The following is a 19,802-nucleotide window of genomic DNA, read 5'->3' as shown; positions in this document are numbered from 1 at the left end:
CAATTCAACAAAACCAACAAATCTTAGCCCTCTATCAAAAAACATTATAAGCTGATGACTAGGATTTCCCAGTATGGGAAGACAAGAGAGCACCCATAACTAAAGCTGATCTCAAAAATTTTGTTTATTTGGATCTCTGCACAACATACAGTACTTGATTCTGAATACACAAATAGAATATGATGATCAACAGCTGTACACATGGTGAGTTTCTTGGCTACTATTAAAAACTTAAGACCAAGGATCGATCGGAAATTTTACTATCTGCTAATACACTTATCATTTTTTTTTTCTCGGGCCCGGATTTAACAGATGACACATGCATTGGGATTCTCTTCAATGCTGTGGTGGTGAGCATAATTGTAGTATGAGTTCACTGGAGGATAATAGTATTGCCTGTATGGCATGATTACAACTGGCTCCTTCTTCTCATCATCTTTCTTTCCTTCTTTCTTTGCTTCCTCTTTCTTTCCTTCCTCCTTAGGTTGTTCTTCTTTCTTAGGCTCTTCCTTCTTTGGCTCCTCTTTCTTCTCTGGCTCTTTTGCTGGCCCTACAGAGATGATGCCAGTTGTCCAATACTTGCGAAGTTTGCTTACTACAGTCACTGGATCAACGTTTCCAATCACTGTTACTTGCTTACTGTTCATGTCCATGGCAATTTCATCTATTCCTGCAAGTTATGGGCACAATAGCTATGGGTTAATTTGAAATCAAACAAGACCTGAATTGACTCGGGATTAGCAAGGTCTTGGCCCGAGAAAGTTTTAGGTGTCAATCAGTATCGTACCATTGGTACCAATTTAGATCAGGTATGATTTGAGAATGAAAAACATGTCTGATTGTCTCGGATATTGAGTAGTATATCTAATGCAAATCGACATGGTGTGAATCATCATATTAAAATTCTCCATGAGCTCTAGATAAGAAGAAGACTATCTGTCCTGATTAGCTGGAGGCAACCATAGAGACTAGTGTGTTTGAGGAAGAAATCAAGAAAATGACATAATCCCCACAGTTTAGTTTCACCAAACAAGTTTAGTTACAACTTCTCATCAGATGTCATATGTTAGACTTTGCAAATGAGCACAGAACATCCTAATAAGGCTACAACCACTACGGTCCCATCTGATGTGGCACTATGTCACCCAGACAATTTTGCTTTTTGTTATACCATTTCTGGGCAAACATCCACCATTAATAGCTGAAAAAAGTGATAACAACTGCCATGAAAACCAGATTTCCTGTTTAAATTTTACCCTAACACAACAATTTCCTTAATATTATGAATCTGAATCAACCACCATTACTTTTTCACCTACCAAGCAGTACAGATGCAGAGAGGTTCTGTATCAAATTAAAATATGATATTCAAAGAGAATTCTGCAAAACCATGGAGTGTTGAAGATTTCAAGATGAAAGTTATAATTTTGTTTTTTTTTTTTTTTGGAAGAAAACAAAAAAAAAAAAAAAAGATGTTAAAAAGCACCGAAACAGAGTAGAATAGGATACCTGGAAGAGCAGATATGGTCTTCAGTGCCTTGCGTTTGTCGTTGGAGTCTGATAGCTCCAATCTCAGAACAAACTTCTGCAATAATGCAATGTTAAACATGGTTCTAGATGGGATATCACCGACACCCAACAAGAATTCCTCAAAAGATTTGCAGAAATTAAGGAACAATGCAGGAACATAGTAAGAGCAACACAAACAAACAAACAAACAAACAAAAAAAATCCCAGAAATCTGGGGGTTTCCACCTTCTTGGGTGCCCAGCAGCTGACCAAACTAAAGAATCTAAACTAAACTGAATGTAAAGCAGGAAAATCAGATGATTTCTGAAAAGGTGAAATAAATAGGGAAAATGGAATCCAGTAAGGAATCAGAATCGTAGAATAGAACATACACACAGACACAAAAAGTACATATGAAGCAGGAAGGAATCAGAACCATAGGATATACCTTCATTATGTGTGGGTTGTTGGGATTAGCTCTGGAAATAGCAGACTTGAAAATGGAATCAGGAAGGAGAAAACACAGAAATATTTGGAATATATATATACACAGAGAGAAAGAGAGAGAGAGAGAGAGAAGGAGGTGGGTGGGAGGGAGAGAGCAGGTTTCAAAGGTGGCTGCAGCCTTTGAATCACAAGAGGGAGGAATATGAAGCAACACCAATAAAAGCAGTACGGAATACTACGTAGCCTTTCTTTGCCACCCCAGAAACCACGCGCACCGTCTGAACGTTAGTCGCCCAACCCCATGGCCATCCTGTCGTTGAGTAAAATTTCCAAAATAACCCTTAAATCATTGAACTAAGTACTGCATGGCTTCTAAAATTCTTGTGTAGTGATGTCCACCATGGGGCCAACTCCATACTATCCAGCAACCACGTCCTCATGTTATTATGTAAAAGGCTGGTCGATTATGTAACCAATGACTAATAATTGGATTTTTGTGCTTCTCCTAAAAGGTGGCTCGGCAAACACGGATAGACATAATTCCATCACTATAGTTGCGGAGGTTCGAATCTTGATCTCTTATTCCAAATACTGCCTACTGAACGAGCTAAGTTCGTGCGGACATAATTGCATTTTAATACATAGTTCACTAACGGGGAGTTTGGTTGAGAGTAAAGAATTAGGGTGGAAAGGAATTGCAATTCGGTGGGAATAAAGTAGGAATTCAAATTATGGTAGAGATGAATAGAATTATTGGGTAGGGAATGAAGGAAGTGATATAAAGACTAAAATATCATTGTGTAATAATAATAGTAGTAATAATTAAGGGTACTTTTGTCATTTCATCCTTTTTCCTTTTCCCACAACCACCGAATTGCAATTCATAGGGGAGTGCCCATGAATTGCAATTCAGCAAAAGGAGGGAATTGTAATTCTGTGGAATTGCACTTCCCTCCAACCAAACGGCGTAATTGTGGCTTCCACTGAATTGCAATTCAACTATAGCCAAATTACGCCCAACCAAATAGGCCATAAGTGTCCAGGATATTGTGGTCCAATGGCACCAAGTTGAAGTCTCACATGGGATCGAGGTTATGGGTTCAATGGAGGCGCTATTAGCTCAGTGAATAGATAATGCATTGTAATAGCTTTTAATTTTAAGGAAAAATAATACAAGTTAGTTTAATTTTTTGTTCATCATGCCTTTAAACACCCTAAACACAGTGACACATACCATGCATTAAACATATTACACAATTATCGTATTTGAAATCCCTATAGTGAATTGCCAAGTGGATGACGTATAATTGTTGTATTTGTGTTCATTATTGCAAACACCCTCACATGAAGAAACTTTTTAAAATTTAATTGTGTTAGTACCATCTTTTGTTATAATACTATGATCTTAAATGAGTTTTGAACATCCTGGAGTATTTGGGTTGGGATGACCTGGGTTGCTGTCGAGGCTGAGATGGTGAGATGGATATAACCGACCATATTGCGTATTGCGGTGAATCAAGTGCAAAGGGGCCATACATGACATCATAACGCATACTGTTTAATTTACGTGGTTTCAATGTGCACTTGTGTTATCTGAATGTTATGAAATCTCATTTTAAGTTGAAGACGGAAGTTTTTTTTTTTTTTTTTTTTTAACAAAAAAGTTGAAGACGGAAGTGCTCAATCACATCTGATCTCTTTTGAGCTATTCCAAAGATTACGTTATTCAATCGCTCAACAAGATTGATAAAATTTAATGAGTCGCAACATTCATTTGACGGAGACATTAATACTTTAATTTGATTTACATTCCAATTTGAAACTGCTATTTTAAGGTGCATTATAAGTGAAACGCCTTATAACTCTAACCAACAAATGATGACATAGTGACTCGTCTATATTGTTCATAGATGACAAGCTGCATGTGAAGGGTACCTTGTAACCTAATCGATATATATATATATATATTTTTTTTTTTTTTGAATCATAAAGCAACAATTTCATTAGCTTGCTTAGAGCTCTGTACAAGGAAAGAATCATAATGAAAAACCATTTCATCCAGTCTGACCTAAAAATGGTGTTCATAGCAAGGACATGAGCAGCCATATCCACACATTGTTTAGCATACAAAAAGCAACCATTTGTGATTTTTTTGGGACATATGAACCAATCTAAGTTGCTCATAGTTAACTACCTCAAATTGAAAAGGATAATAATAGGCAATTCCTATATGCAGTCAACCTGAAACCATGTAGTTACTAAATCAAGTGGCCGGACAAACTTGACTGGAGTTACATCCTAAAGACATTTATACTTGAGTTGCAGCTCTATATTAAGGTTTGAAGACGATATTTCGACCCCTAACACTCAAGAGGATAATCTTATTTATACTAGTGATGTGAGCAGGAACACTATGATGACAAATTACAAACAACATGGTGTCCTTCGATTGAACGATCAGGTTGATTTTGTCATACATAAATATTGAAGCGTCATTCTAAACTTAACTCAATGATTCAATGGTAAATCATATTGGAAGTATTGCTCCAACAACTTTGTTTGTATGTATTATACATACAAAAGTTCTACTTCTTTTTAAATTTTTTTGAATACATTTATTATTTGTTATTGCTTCTGATCCGGGCGGCCGGACCCCTACGACTAAAGTACATCATCAGCCGCCCAAATGCCTCACATCGATTAGTCAATTCCCAGTACACTTGCATGGATTCTGTTTAATAGAAAACGAAACGCAATTTAATGGTTGTGTGGACTTTAATTCATACTTTTCCCCTCCATCCATCTTTTATCATCTATTTGTTTTCTATTTTCTATATTTTTTTTGGTGACGAATAAAATTGTAATTACTATCTATGAGTGTATACTAATAGCATGCAATCACATAAACCTACAAAAGAATAACGGTTAGTTTGAGTCACGTGATACTTAAACTCCAAACTCCAATAAAAGATATACAATTCAAACCTTCTTTACAATGTATTGTATATATAATAGTGCAAATACACTTTCCTTTACAATGCGAGAGAAAAGCTGTTACAAGTCTTTTACACTATTTTTTTTTTATAATTCAAATGTATATACTATGATATTCAGTTTTTCATTCACCTATTATCTTTTTGAGCATACAATATATTGACCTGATTGAAAAATCTGAATCCATTTTGACCTGATTGCGCAGTTGACCCAAATCGGTAGTGGACCCACTGATATTTATACCACAAAATAGTTATGATATTTGGACCTTAATTAAGTAATAATCAAGTTTTAATATAACATATTAAAATCATAAAATTAGAATTATCTACCATTGTGTGTGTATAACACACACACACACACATTCCAATATGTCTTAATGTTTATAATTAAAATAGTACTCCGTATCAAAAAATTCATTGCCACTTTTAGTTACTTTTTAAAAATTGCTTATATAAAAATAGAGGTAATACCCGATTTGGTTATGAGCTATTAAAATTTTACCACTTTGATCATTGACTTTTAAATTTGTTTAATTTTATCTTCAATTATGTAATTGTTAACCAAAATAGTCATAATCGAGACTATTTTGATTTAAAAGTGTATAGTTGAGGATGAAATTAAGCAAGTTTGAAAGTCGATGACCAAAGTGGTGAAATCATAATAGTCGAGGCTCGAGTGACCAAATCAGATATTAACTCTATCAAAATAGGTGCATGACTATGTAAATTGTATCACGTTTTATCATACCGTCTAATTTTTAAACCAAGTTTTTGGCTAACTATTGTCGAAATTTCAATGAAAAAAAATATGTTTTAATTAAAAGAGTACTTTTGGTCAACTATTATCGAAAAAAACTATTTTTCTCATTAAAATTATGACAGTTGGCTGATAGAACAACATATAATACAAAGTATAAAATTATACGCTTAATTTAAAAATATTAATAATTAATAACTAAATAAGATATAAATTACATAACCATATACGTAATTTGAAAATATTAATACTTGAAAAGAACCAAATTTCTTACATATACAACCCTCAAAGTGAATTTTTTTCTTCTTAAAATCTTAAAAACAAAAAAGAATTGGCGGCAAAATATTTGTATTTTTTATGAACCTAGAACACGAAGTCATAGTTGAAAAAAGTGGAGGGAATTCGAACCCCGGGCAAAGCGAGCGCAGTGCAATGTCGACGATGAGACGCCGCCACCGAATCGTCTGTTCATCCGACGAAGAAGACGAAGAGGAAGTGGCTCCACAGCCTCGACAACCACCGCGAGTCGTGGAGGAAGACGATTCCACAACCGCCAATCTCAATTTCGAAACTGTAACCCTCAATTCCCCCGCCCCTCCCACTCCCCCTCCCTCATCCGAAGTCGCCGATTGCGCCGTTGGCCGCGTCTTGCAAGAGATGGGGCTCCGATTGCGAGTGGAATGGCTGCAGTCCTGCCTCGCCCAATTAGAGGGCTCCATCCGGGGATTTCGGGCCTTCGACGACGCAACCAAGGCTAAGCTGTGCTTCCAGCAATTCCTCTACTCGGATATGAATTTATCAGGTGCCGGGGAGCTCCCTCTAAACGTCCACACCTTGCATTCCGTTGATCTCAAAGGCCCCTTTGTGCTTCAGGTGGGTAGACGGTAGTATTTGCACTCTAATTCCCGCATGAATTTTGTGTTTAATGGTAATTTTTGGCAGAACTCTTACTTGATGCTTATCTTATTTGATTCCTTCACCTGGCAACTCACATGCCAAAGGATAGTTGATAGCTTCATCACTTTTCACTAGTAGAGGCGTACTTAATTTTGAAAATATATAATCTTATCAATAAGTGTCAATGAGGCATATCATTACTTAGTAGATTATAAATTTGCAATATAAGGTTCCTATTAGGGTTTTATTATTGTTATTATTATTTTTATCAATATAAACAATGATGGTGGGATGACAGTACTAATGTGTGTACTCCATTTAACATTTTGTTGCTTCATTTTATTTTTTTCCTATAAGGTGGACGAGATAGTTAATATCAGCTGTCCTCTAAGAGGAAGGTACCAAGAATCATCTGCCGGAATCAAGAGGTGCCTCAAATTGTCAATGACAGATGGCATGCAACGCGTGTTTGGCATGGAATACAGGCCCATAAAGGGGCTTGATGTCATGGCTCCTGCTGGGACTAAGGTTCATATTTGAAACCCTTGTTTGTTCTTTTGGTCATGTTTCCTTTTTGTTTTTATGTGTGTGAATGCTTCTTTTGAGTCGACAAGTTTTTTATGACGTTTTCCTACTTCAGGAAAATTTCATTATTTGGTGTCAGTACTTATCGTACTTCAATTTTCATGGGGAACTTCATAGATGATCTAACGGTTGGAAATCTAGTAGGCTGATGTATAACTTGAAAATATATGCTGCCAATAGGATAAACCAAATGCATCATGCATAAATTATAATGAGTTTTTCAGTTCAAACCTTAAATCTTCTGCTACTTGCAGCTTCTTTTTTGGTATGAGGGGCTAACTTTTATCTCCTTTTATGTAGATGCATACTGGTTTCTTTGCATAATTTATTAATACTGACCACTGCTCTAGTTTGCAGGTTGCCATTTGTAATGTCAATGTAAGGCATGGGCTCTTAATGCTGGTCCCTGAAGTTTTTGAAATTTTGGGTGGTATGGTTGAAGAGTTGGAGGGAGTGCGCCAGAGGCTTGTTAAAGAAGTAAATAAGCCACCAAGGGGAAAAAGGTCTCTACTTGGGGCAGACATATATCATACTTCTCTCATTTGTGTGTAATATCTAGAGTCACGGGTTTCTATGTCATCGATATATTTTAAATGCACAGTTATACTAGGATAATATGCTTCTCTAAAATGGTAATGACAATGGCTGTGAAAATGGCCTTCTCTTTCCCCTTACTCTTGGTAAGTTGGATCCTGTTTTTTTTGTGGTCCTGTTTGCTAGTCCTGGGAGATGCTAATATACTATGGAGCTTACTATCCCATTTTGCTGAACTTTGGTGTTGTTTTTGTTTGTTTGTTTCCCCTTAAACCAGAGAAGATATAACATAGATTGCGTGTACTATATCTCATGTTTGTTCAGTATGAATTTGAAACTTTATTGTCATTGCATAACAAGTCTCATCAAATACTCCATATTATACGAATATTTCCTATAACTGAATTTGGCTGAAAAATGTGATTTTTATTAGTGTATTGATTGGGGGATTATTCATTTCATATAACAGAACAAGAAATGGAGTTGTTCCTCCTTTAGCAACTAGATTAACTCGTGCCGCATGGCCTGTAGAAGGTGCTAGTGCTCCAGAATGCCCTGATGCTCCCAAAGGAAGTGATCGACCTCCCCTGTATCAAGAGAGAGGTATTTTTCTGTGTCTCAGAGAACAATCTACTATTAACAACATGAAGTATCAGACAGGGCTTGCTGCATTTATAATGGGTCTTGCAGTCAAGGGCCAATCTTCGTTTGGCTCGTGGAATCCTTTGCATGCCTCTGTTACCTTATTGGAAGGCCTTCAATTTAAAATACCTCTTTGGTTTTCAAGAATTTCCAAAAGCAAAATTGTTCTCACCTATTGCTATGCAACTATGCTACCTTTTACTATCAATTTTGACATGCTATTCCAGGTAGTTATTTGGGAAGGCATGCATAGAGGCTTATGTCAGAAATTAAAATTTTTAAAATTGTTTTATGATCTCAACCACCAGAAGGCTAGAATCCATGTAAATTGCTGTTGGAACAACATTAACTATGAATCCTGTTCTCAAAATTAGCACGTAACTAACACTTTCACTTCAAGAGACCTCTCGGCTTCTACGATGTAATGAGTACTGATGTGTTCAGAAATTGTAGCACTGCTCCAATTTCATGGGTGCTGGTTTTCTACATTATATGTTATAGAAGTAGATTATATATGCATTTGTTGTGATGGGGCTCTAGGGTAGACATCTAAGATACTGACCTCTTGCTCATACTGTCTTTAAATGGTTTCCTATGAGCAGTGAAGTATATCTTTTATGCCAATTGCTTCATAGGAATTTAAAATGCCTGTAAATGTTGATGGTCAATACTGAATAATATAATTATCCGTATAAATGTGATACTTTATTGTAGTTTTATAATATAGTTGGTTTCTTCAATTGATAGCAGGAACCTTGTCTGGAACCCATGCCAGTAATAGGTTTGGAGATGTTGCAGCTCCCATCAGGAGGGAAGATGCTGAAACTGATCTTTCATTTGTGGAGGCTATGGATATATCAAGTATCCCTGCCAGTAATAGGGTTGCTGCTCTCAGCAGGAGGGTAGATGCTGAAAGTGGCCTTTCACCCATGGAGGCAATGCATGCGTCTAGCACTGCTGCAGTTAGTTGGGGAGATGTTGAAGCTTCTATCAGTAGGGAAGATACTGAAATTGGCCTTTCACCTATCGAGGTTATGGATGTTGAGGAAAGCCATATGGTTGACATAGAAACCATGTCTACGATCCCTTCCAGCAGCACCACTGGAGAAGATATTGCAGTTTCTGTTCACACAGAAGATTCTGCACCTATTTCACTGCCTAATGGAGCTATGGATGCTGAAGACATTGATTCCATTGATGCAGGAATTGTGTCCGACACTCTTGCACAAGGCAGAACTCAAAGTAACATTCCAGTCCATATCACAACTGTAGACTCTGAAGATGAATTACCTACTGAAGCTATAGATGCTGAAGAAGTTTGTATGGCTGATGAGTTGGAGCACCCGTATATCCTTACTGGAGACAAGGAAATACCTTTTACTTACATGGCTTGTTTGTCAGCTAAGTGGGCGGCTGCTAAGGATAAAACTTCCTCTGTAAAAGGAAAAATCAAGGTAATTCTTTTTGTTTTTTGTTTTTTTTTTTTTTGGTTTATTTGTTCTTGTTTTGTTTTTGATTGCTGTTTATCTCTAAAACTTCCATGCTGATATTCTACTCAAGTTTTTAAAACAGAGATAAATTAGCTTTTCATGATAACAGTTTTTTTTTTTTTTTTTTGGTTTTATATTATTTGCATAGCAAGTGATATATGTGTATCAGTTCCATTCTTTGTTGGAATTGATAATAATCTATGCTTATGTGGCTACTTAAACAACTGATTTCTTTGTAACCTTTAAGATTTGCTCTAATTCTGAAAGTGCACAATTTAAAAAGGTTACTTGTTTGCATTATACATGATTCAATACACACAGAAATTTCAATCTCCCCATATTTTCTATTATCCCTTACAAATCTATTAGAATCTGATGTCTGACACTTAATTTGCAGTGCTTTTTTACTGGTGTGAAGGGTTTTCGATATCAACGAAGGAGTACATATGAGCTTAGAGTTTACGTTGATGATGGAAGCCTCATCTCTGAGATACTTATTGATCACAATGTATGTTAAATTACAAAAATATGTTTCATCTGATGCTATCACAATCTAATCTCGTTTGTACTCAGGTTGTGCAAAAAGGAACTGGTTACTCTCCTATGGAAGTAACTAATGCTCTTGCTTCTTCAGATATAAAGCAACAAAACGACATGAAAGAAACTATGAAACAATTCCAGAGATTCCTTGAGAATTTTGAGGTATTGTACCTTCCATATCCGTGCTCTTAACTATTTCACCAAATAGCTATTGCACTATCCACCTTTAAAGTCTGCAGAGGAAAGCGATCACTGGTTCTAGAGTGACGCTTTGTAGTATGTGCTATTATGAGATGTGACGAGATATGATGAGGTTATTACTTATTAGACAAACACCACCGATATGTATGGTGATAGAACTCTGCGTCTCTGCCCCTTCCTAAAAGGAGAATTGTCACTATAGTTGTAGGACCAGTATAATTAATTCTACAATAACACTTTATCTGTTTAACTTGACTTCTTGCCTCTGTTCCATTATTGGTCTTGGAATTTCTGGTTGCTGTTGGATTTAATGTTGACGAAGGACAAGTTATAAAGTAGTAAACTTTATTGTGTTCATGAATAATGCATGGTGTTATGTTTGTTTCAGGGAACAATGATTGTAGAGATGAATAAAGAATCTCCATTCCCAGTTGCCACTGAAATGAACCAGGGGTGTCCTGCTTCCGATGCTTGGCTGCTTCTTAGGCGACTGCAATCCTTTACTTCGGTGCAATTACAGCCTCATCGCGGCTCAGATACTATTCATCTATCCCCTTAATGTACTTATGCATACTTAAATTCAGTTAATTGTGTGATCAAGCATTTGAGAGCTAAATTGCAACATTTCTTTCCTTAGCAATTAATTTTTAATTTTATCCTATATTTAGAGCTAAAAAGAATGGAATGAAAGTTATAGGATCAAATGTATTTATAATCAAAAGATTTCATTACGGTTTCATTCATTTTCAAATGATAAGCCTATTCATTTGATATCTTTACATTATTTATTAATGTACTACCAATAAGGATGTTTTTATCAATAAAGATTTTTTTTTTTTGATCAAGAGGAGGGGGCAATCCCAGTTAAGCTACACTGTGGATGTTTCGACCTAGGGGAACCCCAAGATCATCATCCATAAGCATCTCAATGGCTTCTCTCATCGGATGTGCCCAAACTGGCTTCCCTCATATCACGGCCATACAGCTCGCCTTCTCAAATGCCTACTTCGTATCAATCACTTGATTCCTAATCCAATCCGTCTTGTTGTTAATTCTGTCTCCATCCTCATTTAATATTCTTTCATTCCTCCACTTCCAGATCCACCAAGCTATGGTAGCTAACAACAACTGGCCATCTTCCATCGATCTGCAAGCACCTTTCCCTTCGATCACGTTATCCAGCCAACCTGCAAAGGACGATCTCCATCCGCGATCCATAAAATTTGCTGGCAGCAATTTTCGCCAAACTTCCAATGCTTTTGGGCACCATCTGATCAATGGTCAATGCCTTCCACCTTGTCACGGCACCAACAGCACCCGTCATGGTCGATGGAGCCTCTCCTATGTCTTTCTTGGTTTGTCATAAGTCTATTATGCTTCAACAACCAAAGAAATGAACTGATTCTGTTCGGATAAATTATCCCAACCACTTCTCCTTCCAGAACTTAGTAGTTTTGCCATTAGCCACCTGCTTTCGTGCTCCAATTTTATGTTTTATTATTTACATTAGATGTATATTTACTATATTTTATTTTTTACTCCATTGGTTGTGTCATGCTCTAATTGATTTGAAAGAAAAAAATGTTTTTATTCATTCAATTACCTTCAGTTGTTTTAGTATGCTTCAAAGACCTTGTGTAACGAGATAAATGTTTTATTTGTTAGGTGTGAACAACGCACGCTATAAATTCAAAGATCTTGTGTAACAAGATGAATGGAAAGGATGTTAGATTTTGGTAAGAATCTAATTCGTGATTCTAACTCACTTGATCACTCTTTTTTAGGTAAATGTTTTATGGGAAAATGACACTTTTTCCCCCTAAGTTATATACTTATAGCACTTTTTCCCCCTCAATTATTTAAGTGGTTCTTTTTCCTCCTGAAATGTTAAATGGACATATTTACCCTTAAAATAAATATTTCATTTATTTTTATTCTCCAACAAATTATTACTATAATTTGGTTCAAACCAAACAGATACTATAGCAACTAAACCAAAATATTTCAATTACAATTTATAATCGAAACGCGATATTTAGAGTTTATTAAAATCGCGAACCGGAATGACCGGTTCATGTTCCAAACTGAAAAAATAAAATACATTTATTGTTGAATTTAGACTATTTTAAAATAAAAAATAAAATTTTAAAATAAAGACGGTTCAAAATCGCGAACTGGATCCGGAACCGCCGGTTCACGGTTCATGATCCAGTTTTTTTTTTTTTTTTTTATTCTTAAATTTAATAAATTGAAATCCAAATATTGGGTTCTAGATCTGAATCATAACTGAAAACTTTTAATTCGATTGCTATAATGTCTAGTTCAGTTCAAACCGAACCGTGGTAATCGCTACATATACGCAATAATTTGTTGGAGAAGTAAAATAAATAAAATGTTTACTTTAAGGGTAGAAATGTCAATTTAATATATTTGGGGGAAAAACCACCACTTTTAAAATAATTGAGGGGGCTAATGTGCTTACATAAATAATTGAGGGAGAAAAAAATACTATAAGTATATAACTTAGGGGGAAAAAGTGCCATTTTCCCATGTTTTATTCTTGTATGAAAAAATAAATATATAATTTAGCATGGTTGAAAGACAATAATTAAAATTACTAAAATTGAGAGATTAAAAATTTATTTTTTTCCAATTCAGAAAATTTTCCCTTATATATCCTTCGTCTAATGACATCTCTATATATATTAAAGCAAAACAATAGGAGCAAAAAATTCCCGCCCAAACAATACTACGTCGTTTTGAGGAGTATCAAATATTTATATCATTTTGCTTAAAAGAACGTGTAAACTCATCGGTTACCAAAAAATATTTAAACTAAATATTTTGTTTCTATTTATTTTACGCCCAAGATTTTTTTATAAGCCAATCAGATTCAATTTAAAAGTTTAAGCCCTGTGTACTCTTCATTTTCCCATATAATATTTATGGTGAAGAGCCGGATTTGTCTTTCCAAAGTAATTAATTGCAGACCAATCGATTTCTGCCCTTTCGTTAACTAACGATAGGGAAGCAATTCTATCTAAATCTCTATATATACATCACTTTCTCTTCAATGCAAAGACTATCAAGTTTCAGTCTTCAATACAAATACTAGGTCATGCAGGCCAGCAGTTATACCAGAAGTCTCGCCGGAAACGGAGCAGCGTCGAATTATACCTGAAGCCTCGCCGAAAAGGGATCAGCCGAATTATACCTGAAGCCTCGCCGAAAAGGGATCAGCGTCGAATTAGAGCCTACCAGCAGGGAAAACGTCCAATATCTACTCCACAGCCGTAGCCAAAGCACATGGAAGTGGAACTATCAGTGGAGGAGAAGCATATACTCAGGAGATGAAGGAGCCAACTCATGAGGAGATAGGAAAGGTATACAATTCATTGTTTGCATATTTACTTTATTTACAGCCAAGATTAGATTAATTTATTTATTTCATTCAATTTTCCTAACAATTTATTTAATTTTTTTTTCTTTTAGGAATGAAGTTATGATTCTTAAATTGCCCCAGGAACCTAACGGTCTACATAGACAAAAAAAAAAGAGAGAAACAATGTGTAAAACATGACTGATGAACATGTGTAAAACTGCTATTTTGACCATTTTTATGAGCTTTTTTTTCCTGCTAATTGTGTGTTTTGATATTTTTCTATTCAGGGAACCTAACAGTGTGCTTAGAAAAGAAATAGTAATGTACATCAATAAAAAGAATACAGGAGAAACATCATGTGCAGAAGTAAAATTTGGTGCAGTTTTCACTGCTTTATTTTTTATAATGAAGTGCTTTTATTCATTTTTCTATTCAGGAACCTAACAGTCTACATAGGAAAAAAAGAAAAAAGAAAAGAGAAACAATATTTGTAAAACACATATTTTTCCAGCTAACAGTGTGCTTATTTAATTCCTTTGGTTGATGTTTCTTGGTTGTGTTTCCCAATAACATTGTTGATCAATTGTGCCCTGTGGCACTTTTAATACGAACTATGAAGGATTAGTTTACATTGTCTATAATTGGATTCTTTTAAATTTTGTTTTGCAGGACCAATCTTGGAGTCATATTCACATGAAGAATATTTGGTCTACATTAGGTTAGCCATATGTGTATGTGAACTATTAACATTTTAAGATGTTTTTTCTTTTGTCAAATCTTTACAGTATGTGTTAAATGCATGTTTTCTATGCTATTTCTATTTCATTTGCAGGTGAAAGGACTAGCAATACAATACCCTATCACAGTAATGAAATGCCATTGCTAACCCAGGATAGTAGCAATCTGGAAAATAGCATTTCAGAGAAACAAACATGTAGAGAATAACATATGACACAAACATGTAGAGAATAATATATAACTATCCCTAATGTATTATTTTTCGATCATTACTGTCTTTGTGTTTCTGTTTCTATTTTGCAGGCTGGTGGTATACAAATATAGCAACCAATCACAAATATCAGGTGATAGTATCATTGCAACAAGAGTGGATCAACCAATTTCAAGCCACATAGGTTATGCATGAAGAGAAAAAAAAAACCAGAAACAAAGAGGTTATGCATGAAGAGAAGAAAAACAGAAACACTGATGGATAGAGAATACTTTAGTCCATGTATAATAAATAGTTACCTTCTTTGCCAAAACCTTCTTGGGCTGTCAAAACATTACCACCAATGTGTATTATATGTCTGTTACACATAGAATACATTACCACCAATGTGTATTCTCTGTCTCTTAGACAAATTTGAACATCCTGAAATGTGCAAAAAAAGTATGGTTACTAAATGAGATGAAAAATTAAATAAAAAGCCCACAAGTATTATTATTACAAAACACTCTTAAGATCACAATTAAAAATACAATACTAAACTCACAATTCAAAACCTAAAATGATCTTTTCTACGTACTCTGTGGGATTCCCACTGTTAAGTTTGGGGCATATTTTATTCGAAATCATCAACAGGCATATTTTATTCGAAATCATCAACCTCAACAGCTTGGCTGCAATATCAAAGGTAAGTTTAGAACAAATTAGGTCTTAGGAATACATTTACTCACAGAAAAAATATTTTTAATATTAAAAATAATTACAACACATCCTAATATCCAAAAACATTTAAAATACTAAAGTAACATGACCTCATATTGCAGTGGTAGAGATTATTAGTTTTTATTTGATGCCCCAATTTACGAGATGCCCTGCAAAAAAATAAATATTTAGTGTTTTCAAATAAAGGAAAACTCATATACTTATTCAAATTGGCAACTAAATCAGTTTTTAAATAACTGGGACATGTTATAAAAATTTAAGCATAATTGCATACACTTTTTCTTATTAATGTGTACTTAAATTGGCTTATACATGTTCTAAAAAAAAATAGAATTAGAAAAAGTGAATTACCAAATTACAAATCAGTCAATGACTAACCAATTTAAACTACTTACAATTTATATAGATTATGATTTAGTTAAATATACTCTAAAAAAACCAATTTTGAACATATTACCCAGAAAAATTGATATCAAGATCAATGGGAACAGTAACACCACACATGGGAAACCCTAACAACACACATGTAATTGAAAAAAATGCATATAACATTAATAACAAACAGCAACCTTTCAGGTTCTCTATGTAATTGATAACATAAATAATTAAGCACACTTTAGTGTCTTCCAAGACAAACCCATGTAACTGCTCTATAAATACCAAACCATGGACAACAATATTTGATTTACAACAGTTGCCTGAATACAATAAACTCAAATCATAAAAAACACAGTAGGTAAAGCATTGCTATTGCAGACCATGAAGAAGATTACATCTTCATGCACGATTGGATCCAAGAGGAAACATTGTCGTCCAACAAAATGTATTTCTTCAAGAAATTCATTAAATACACTATCAAAGCATGTAATCAATCATCTACTGCAATCATCTAATCATGTAATGATGCATCTAATATTACATATTCAACTGTTAGAATAGGAAAACTTAGCTTTCTTCGAAACTGTATCCAAAACTGTGAAACCCTCCTGTCAAGGTCTAAGAATAGCAGAAGATCATATAAATCTGAAATAACATAAACAAAAAGGAAATAAACCATCAGATATATGACTACGAACATTATTATCGTAAAATAATCAAACAAATTATAGATAATGTTTTGAAATACACTTAAAATTGAAGGTGTCTGATAACTTATCTGAAAACTATGGGAAATCCGAAGCTATTGTAGCTAAAAGCGGCGATTTCCACGAATTCAATTCTGAAAACCAAACTTGGAGTCAAACATTTTAAAACCCTAAACCTTCGCTCATAGACCTCGGCCCTCAATCGGACATGCGAGAATAGATTCGTGTAAACCCTACACTCAGATTCAATTCCCCCAACTATTGCATGTCTGAAATGGACTCCCAAAATCTCATCATCTTCATCTTCAAGATGTTTTATCGAATCAAAACAGATCGATGACTACAAGAACATCGAATGATTTTATATAAATGAAAAGCCTAGAAAACGTTTGTAGAGGAACAACCTTACACTCAAATTCCCACATTCCAGCCGCAGCTGTAAGCTTTCTATCGCGACACAGCGGCAGGGTTTCTTCATCGTGAATATGTTAGAGAGATAGAAATTGCGTGAAAATGGCGAACGGTGGCATAGATCACACCCTCTAATTTTGTAGGAGATAAGGTCAACACATGAATTGTGCTAAACCAAGGCTTCCCGGTGTGTATGTATCGTACAATAGAAATGGAAAGCTAACATCGGAGATTATGCATCCACATTCAAAGATAAAGAGTACAGATAAGGTCAACAAAGACCAAATGTCCTTAACCAAAAGTAGTAACCAAGGTTTAGGAAATGATGCCTTAGTTAAGTATATTAGGCTTACCATATCTATAATCTATAATATATAATATTTTTAATTTATATGTTTATAATTATTAATAACTTGCTTATCAATTTTATTTAAGCTGTCATATTCTACTGGTCATTGTTATAATACTTTTATTATAATTAAAATATTTATAGTTTAAATTGTAAATAATATGGTATGAATTAATAGTTTTTTAAGTATTCCACATGTGTGTCAGTTTTTCATTACATAAGATTGAATATATAAGAAAATCTTTTTATATTCCAAGATTCACTTGAAACACAATGTTGTTATGAATGGGGGGCAACTCTTTTTGTCTACAAGTAATATTTTTTAATTCAAGCGTAAACATAAAACAAGTAATAACCATTAAAACTAGAGTCATCTAAAGTCTAAACTTAGTCTTTTAGATTACTGTTATTGTATATAACAATATAAATCTAAGTTCTATAACATGTTTATTGAATGTTAGGCATCACAAAACTATATAAAAGCTTACAAATACCAGAGTTACTCATTGTTTTGTAAATTAAATCTCTACAAAAATGAACGTGTTAAGCTGAAATAGAATAAGCAAATACTAGACAATGTTAATTTCGAGTGACTGAGCGAGTCACCGTAGTAAGGATCGATGGCTTTTGTGAGTCACCATGCTAGATCTGTTGATGAAAATAAGTATATTTACTTAGATTTGTAAAATCAACATAAAGCTCTGAAGAACAAACCTAGATTGCGTTAAAAAGGTCCAAAAATATTGATCTGAACCAAGCTTAGAATTAGGAAAGTACAATGAACAATCGCCATCCATGAGTAAAATTTGAGGACAATACTTACGCAAGAGAGCAATAAATCTGTAGAAGGAAGAAATTGAGCAGAAGAAATGGAATCGTTATCGAGAAATAAGAAAGTCAGGTTTCCCCATCACTTCTCATCTCAACGAGAAGGAAGAAACTTCTGACATACTTCATGCTGGGTTTCTAAATGTACTACTCCGTATATATTAATATAATTATATAATTATATTATATATTATTATAAATTATAAAGGTGTAATAATATATGTAAGTTTCCTCTGTGAAGCAACAATTGTTCGAATTATATATATATATATATATATATATATATATATATATATATATATATATATATATACATTATAGTATATTATATATAATATAAGTGGAAATTGACATTATATTATTTATTAGAATTTAACTTTTTTATGTTGTTTTGCAAAAGAAATTTATTTATATTAGATGTGTAATAGGACTATGAAATTGTTTTACTTAGATTGGTAAAATCAACCTATGGGATAGTTGCAAAGTTTTAAGGTTGACTAAAAACCTCAGGCTAAGTTCGGTACACAACGGTGTGAACCGGCAGGCATTACAAGAGTTTGCTAACTGGATTGCCAATATCGGCGATGGAAAGCTGGGTGAGCGGAATGATGGATTCGCAGAGGTTGAAATACCAAATCACATGTTAGTATCATCCGGGAGGGACGACATTAAAGCAATTGTGGACAGTACATTTCTAATGTTTGCAAATGGAAATACTGACTCCGAGCATCTGATAGGTCGTGCTATACTAGCACCAACGCTCGACGTGGTCAACGCAGTTAATGAATATATGACTGAGTTGCATAATGTCGAAAGCAGGTCATACTATAGTTCAGACGCAGTATGCAAAGCCGATGGCGATAATGGTATACTTGGAGATGTACACACACCAGAATTTCTAAACAGCATTCGGGTGTCAGGTCTATCAAATCATACACTGAATTTGAAAATCGGCTCACCAGTAATGTTAATGAGAAATATTGACCATTCTCTTGGGTTGTGCAATGGAACTCGGTTGATAATCACAAAGTTAGCAGACCATGTTATTGAAGGCGAGCTTCTCACTGGTCCCAGCAAAGGTACAAAAGTGCTAATCTCCTGAATGTCAATGTTACCATCGGATCCAAGATTGCCGTTCAAGTTTCAACGAAGGCAATTCCCATTGATGCTTTCATATGCGATGACCATAAACAAAAGTCAAGGCCAAACGTTGACTCATGTAGGTTTAATACTAAAGAAACCGATTGTTGTACACGATCAGTTGTACGTAGCTGCATCTCGGGTTAATAATCCAGACGGTCTCAAAATATTGATTGTAAAAGACTCAAGTTCAACTACTACATCAACCACTAATGTTGTATATCATGAAGTTTTCAATAATTTATAATTTTGTAATGTATTCTTTTTATATTACCAACACCTTGCAACTATTTGTAACATACCATTTTCATACGTTTTTTGTTGTATTCCCAAATATATC

The 19,802-nt window shown here is 34.6% G+C and overlaps 4 protein-coding genes and 1 long non-coding RNA gene across 6 annotated transcripts; 3 read left to right on the top strand and 2 right to left on the bottom strand.

Annotated features, from left to right (window-relative positions):
- Positions 1-106: 106 nt before the first annotated feature.
- On the bottom strand, positions 107-2,160 carry LOC109185119 (heavy metal-associated isoprenylated plant protein 39). The gene is made up of 3 exons (XM_019335100.1): positions 1,958-2,160; positions 1,510-1,585; positions 107-670 (listed from the first exon to the last, which is right to left on the bottom strand). Exons 1-3 carry the CDS (start codon positions 1,961-1,963, stop codon positions 306-308), a joined length of 447 nt encoding a protein of 148 aa, XP_019190645.1. The 5' UTR covers positions 1,964-2,160; the 3' UTR covers positions 107-305.
- A 3,919-nt stretch (positions 2,161-6,079) lies between these two features.
- LOC109185083 (recQ-mediated genome instability protein 1) lies at positions 6,080-11,341 on the top strand. 2 transcript variants are annotated; one of them, XM_019335085.1, is made up of 8 exons: positions 6,080-6,582; positions 6,964-7,134; positions 7,549-7,694; positions 8,195-8,328; positions 9,118-9,821; positions 10,276-10,365; positions 10,431-10,559; positions 10,987-11,341. In XM_019335085.1, the coding sequence occupies exons 1-8, from the start codon at positions 6,142-6,144 to the stop codon at positions 11,155-11,157; spliced, it is 1,986 nt and encodes a 661-aa protein (XP_019190630.1). In that variant the 5' UTR covers positions 6,080-6,141; the 3' UTR covers positions 11,158-11,341. The 2 variants fall into 2 exon arrangements, with proteins under 2 accessions (XP_019190630.1, XP_019190624.1); XM_019335079.1 differs by having other exon boundaries at positions 10,255-10,365.
- A 97-nt stretch (positions 11,342-11,438) lies between these two features.
- LOC109187005 lies at positions 11,439-12,102 on the top strand. Its single transcript, XM_019337168.1, has 2 exons — positions 11,439-11,607; positions 11,698-12,102. The coding sequence occupies exons 1-2, from the start codon at positions 11,479-11,481 to the stop codon at positions 11,962-11,964; spliced, it is 396 nt and encodes a 131-aa protein (XP_019192713.1). The 5' UTR covers positions 11,439-11,478; the 3' UTR covers positions 11,965-12,102.
- A 1,388-nt stretch (positions 12,103-13,490) lies between these two features.
- Positions 13,491-16,676, bottom strand: LOC109185975. Its single transcript, XR_002055069.1, has 4 exons — positions 15,739-16,676; positions 15,507-15,600; positions 15,229-15,352; positions 13,491-13,916 (listed from the first exon to the last, which is right to left on the bottom strand). It is a non-coding gene; the product is annotated as an uncharacterized LOC109185975 (long non-coding RNA).
- A 1,438-nt stretch (positions 16,677-18,114) lies between these two features.
- Positions 18,115-19,424, top strand: LOC109186779. Its single transcript, XM_019336919.1, has 2 exons — positions 18,115-18,123; positions 18,774-19,424. Exons 1-2 carry the CDS (start codon positions 18,115-18,117, stop codon positions 19,422-19,424), a joined length of 660 nt encoding a protein of 219 aa, XP_019192464.1.
- Positions 19,425-19,802: the final 378 nt, after the last annotated feature.

Source organism: Ipomoea nil, unplaced genomic scaffold (assembly GCF_001879475.1).
Source record: "Ipomoea nil cultivar Tokyo-kokei standard unplaced genomic scaffold, Asagao_1.1 scaffold0188, whole genome shotgun sequence".
Classification (NCBI taxonomy): Eukaryota; Viridiplantae; Streptophyta; class Magnoliopsida; order Solanales; family Convolvulaceae; genus Ipomoea; species Ipomoea nil.
This window is presented reverse-complemented; position numbering and strand designations above follow the sequence as displayed.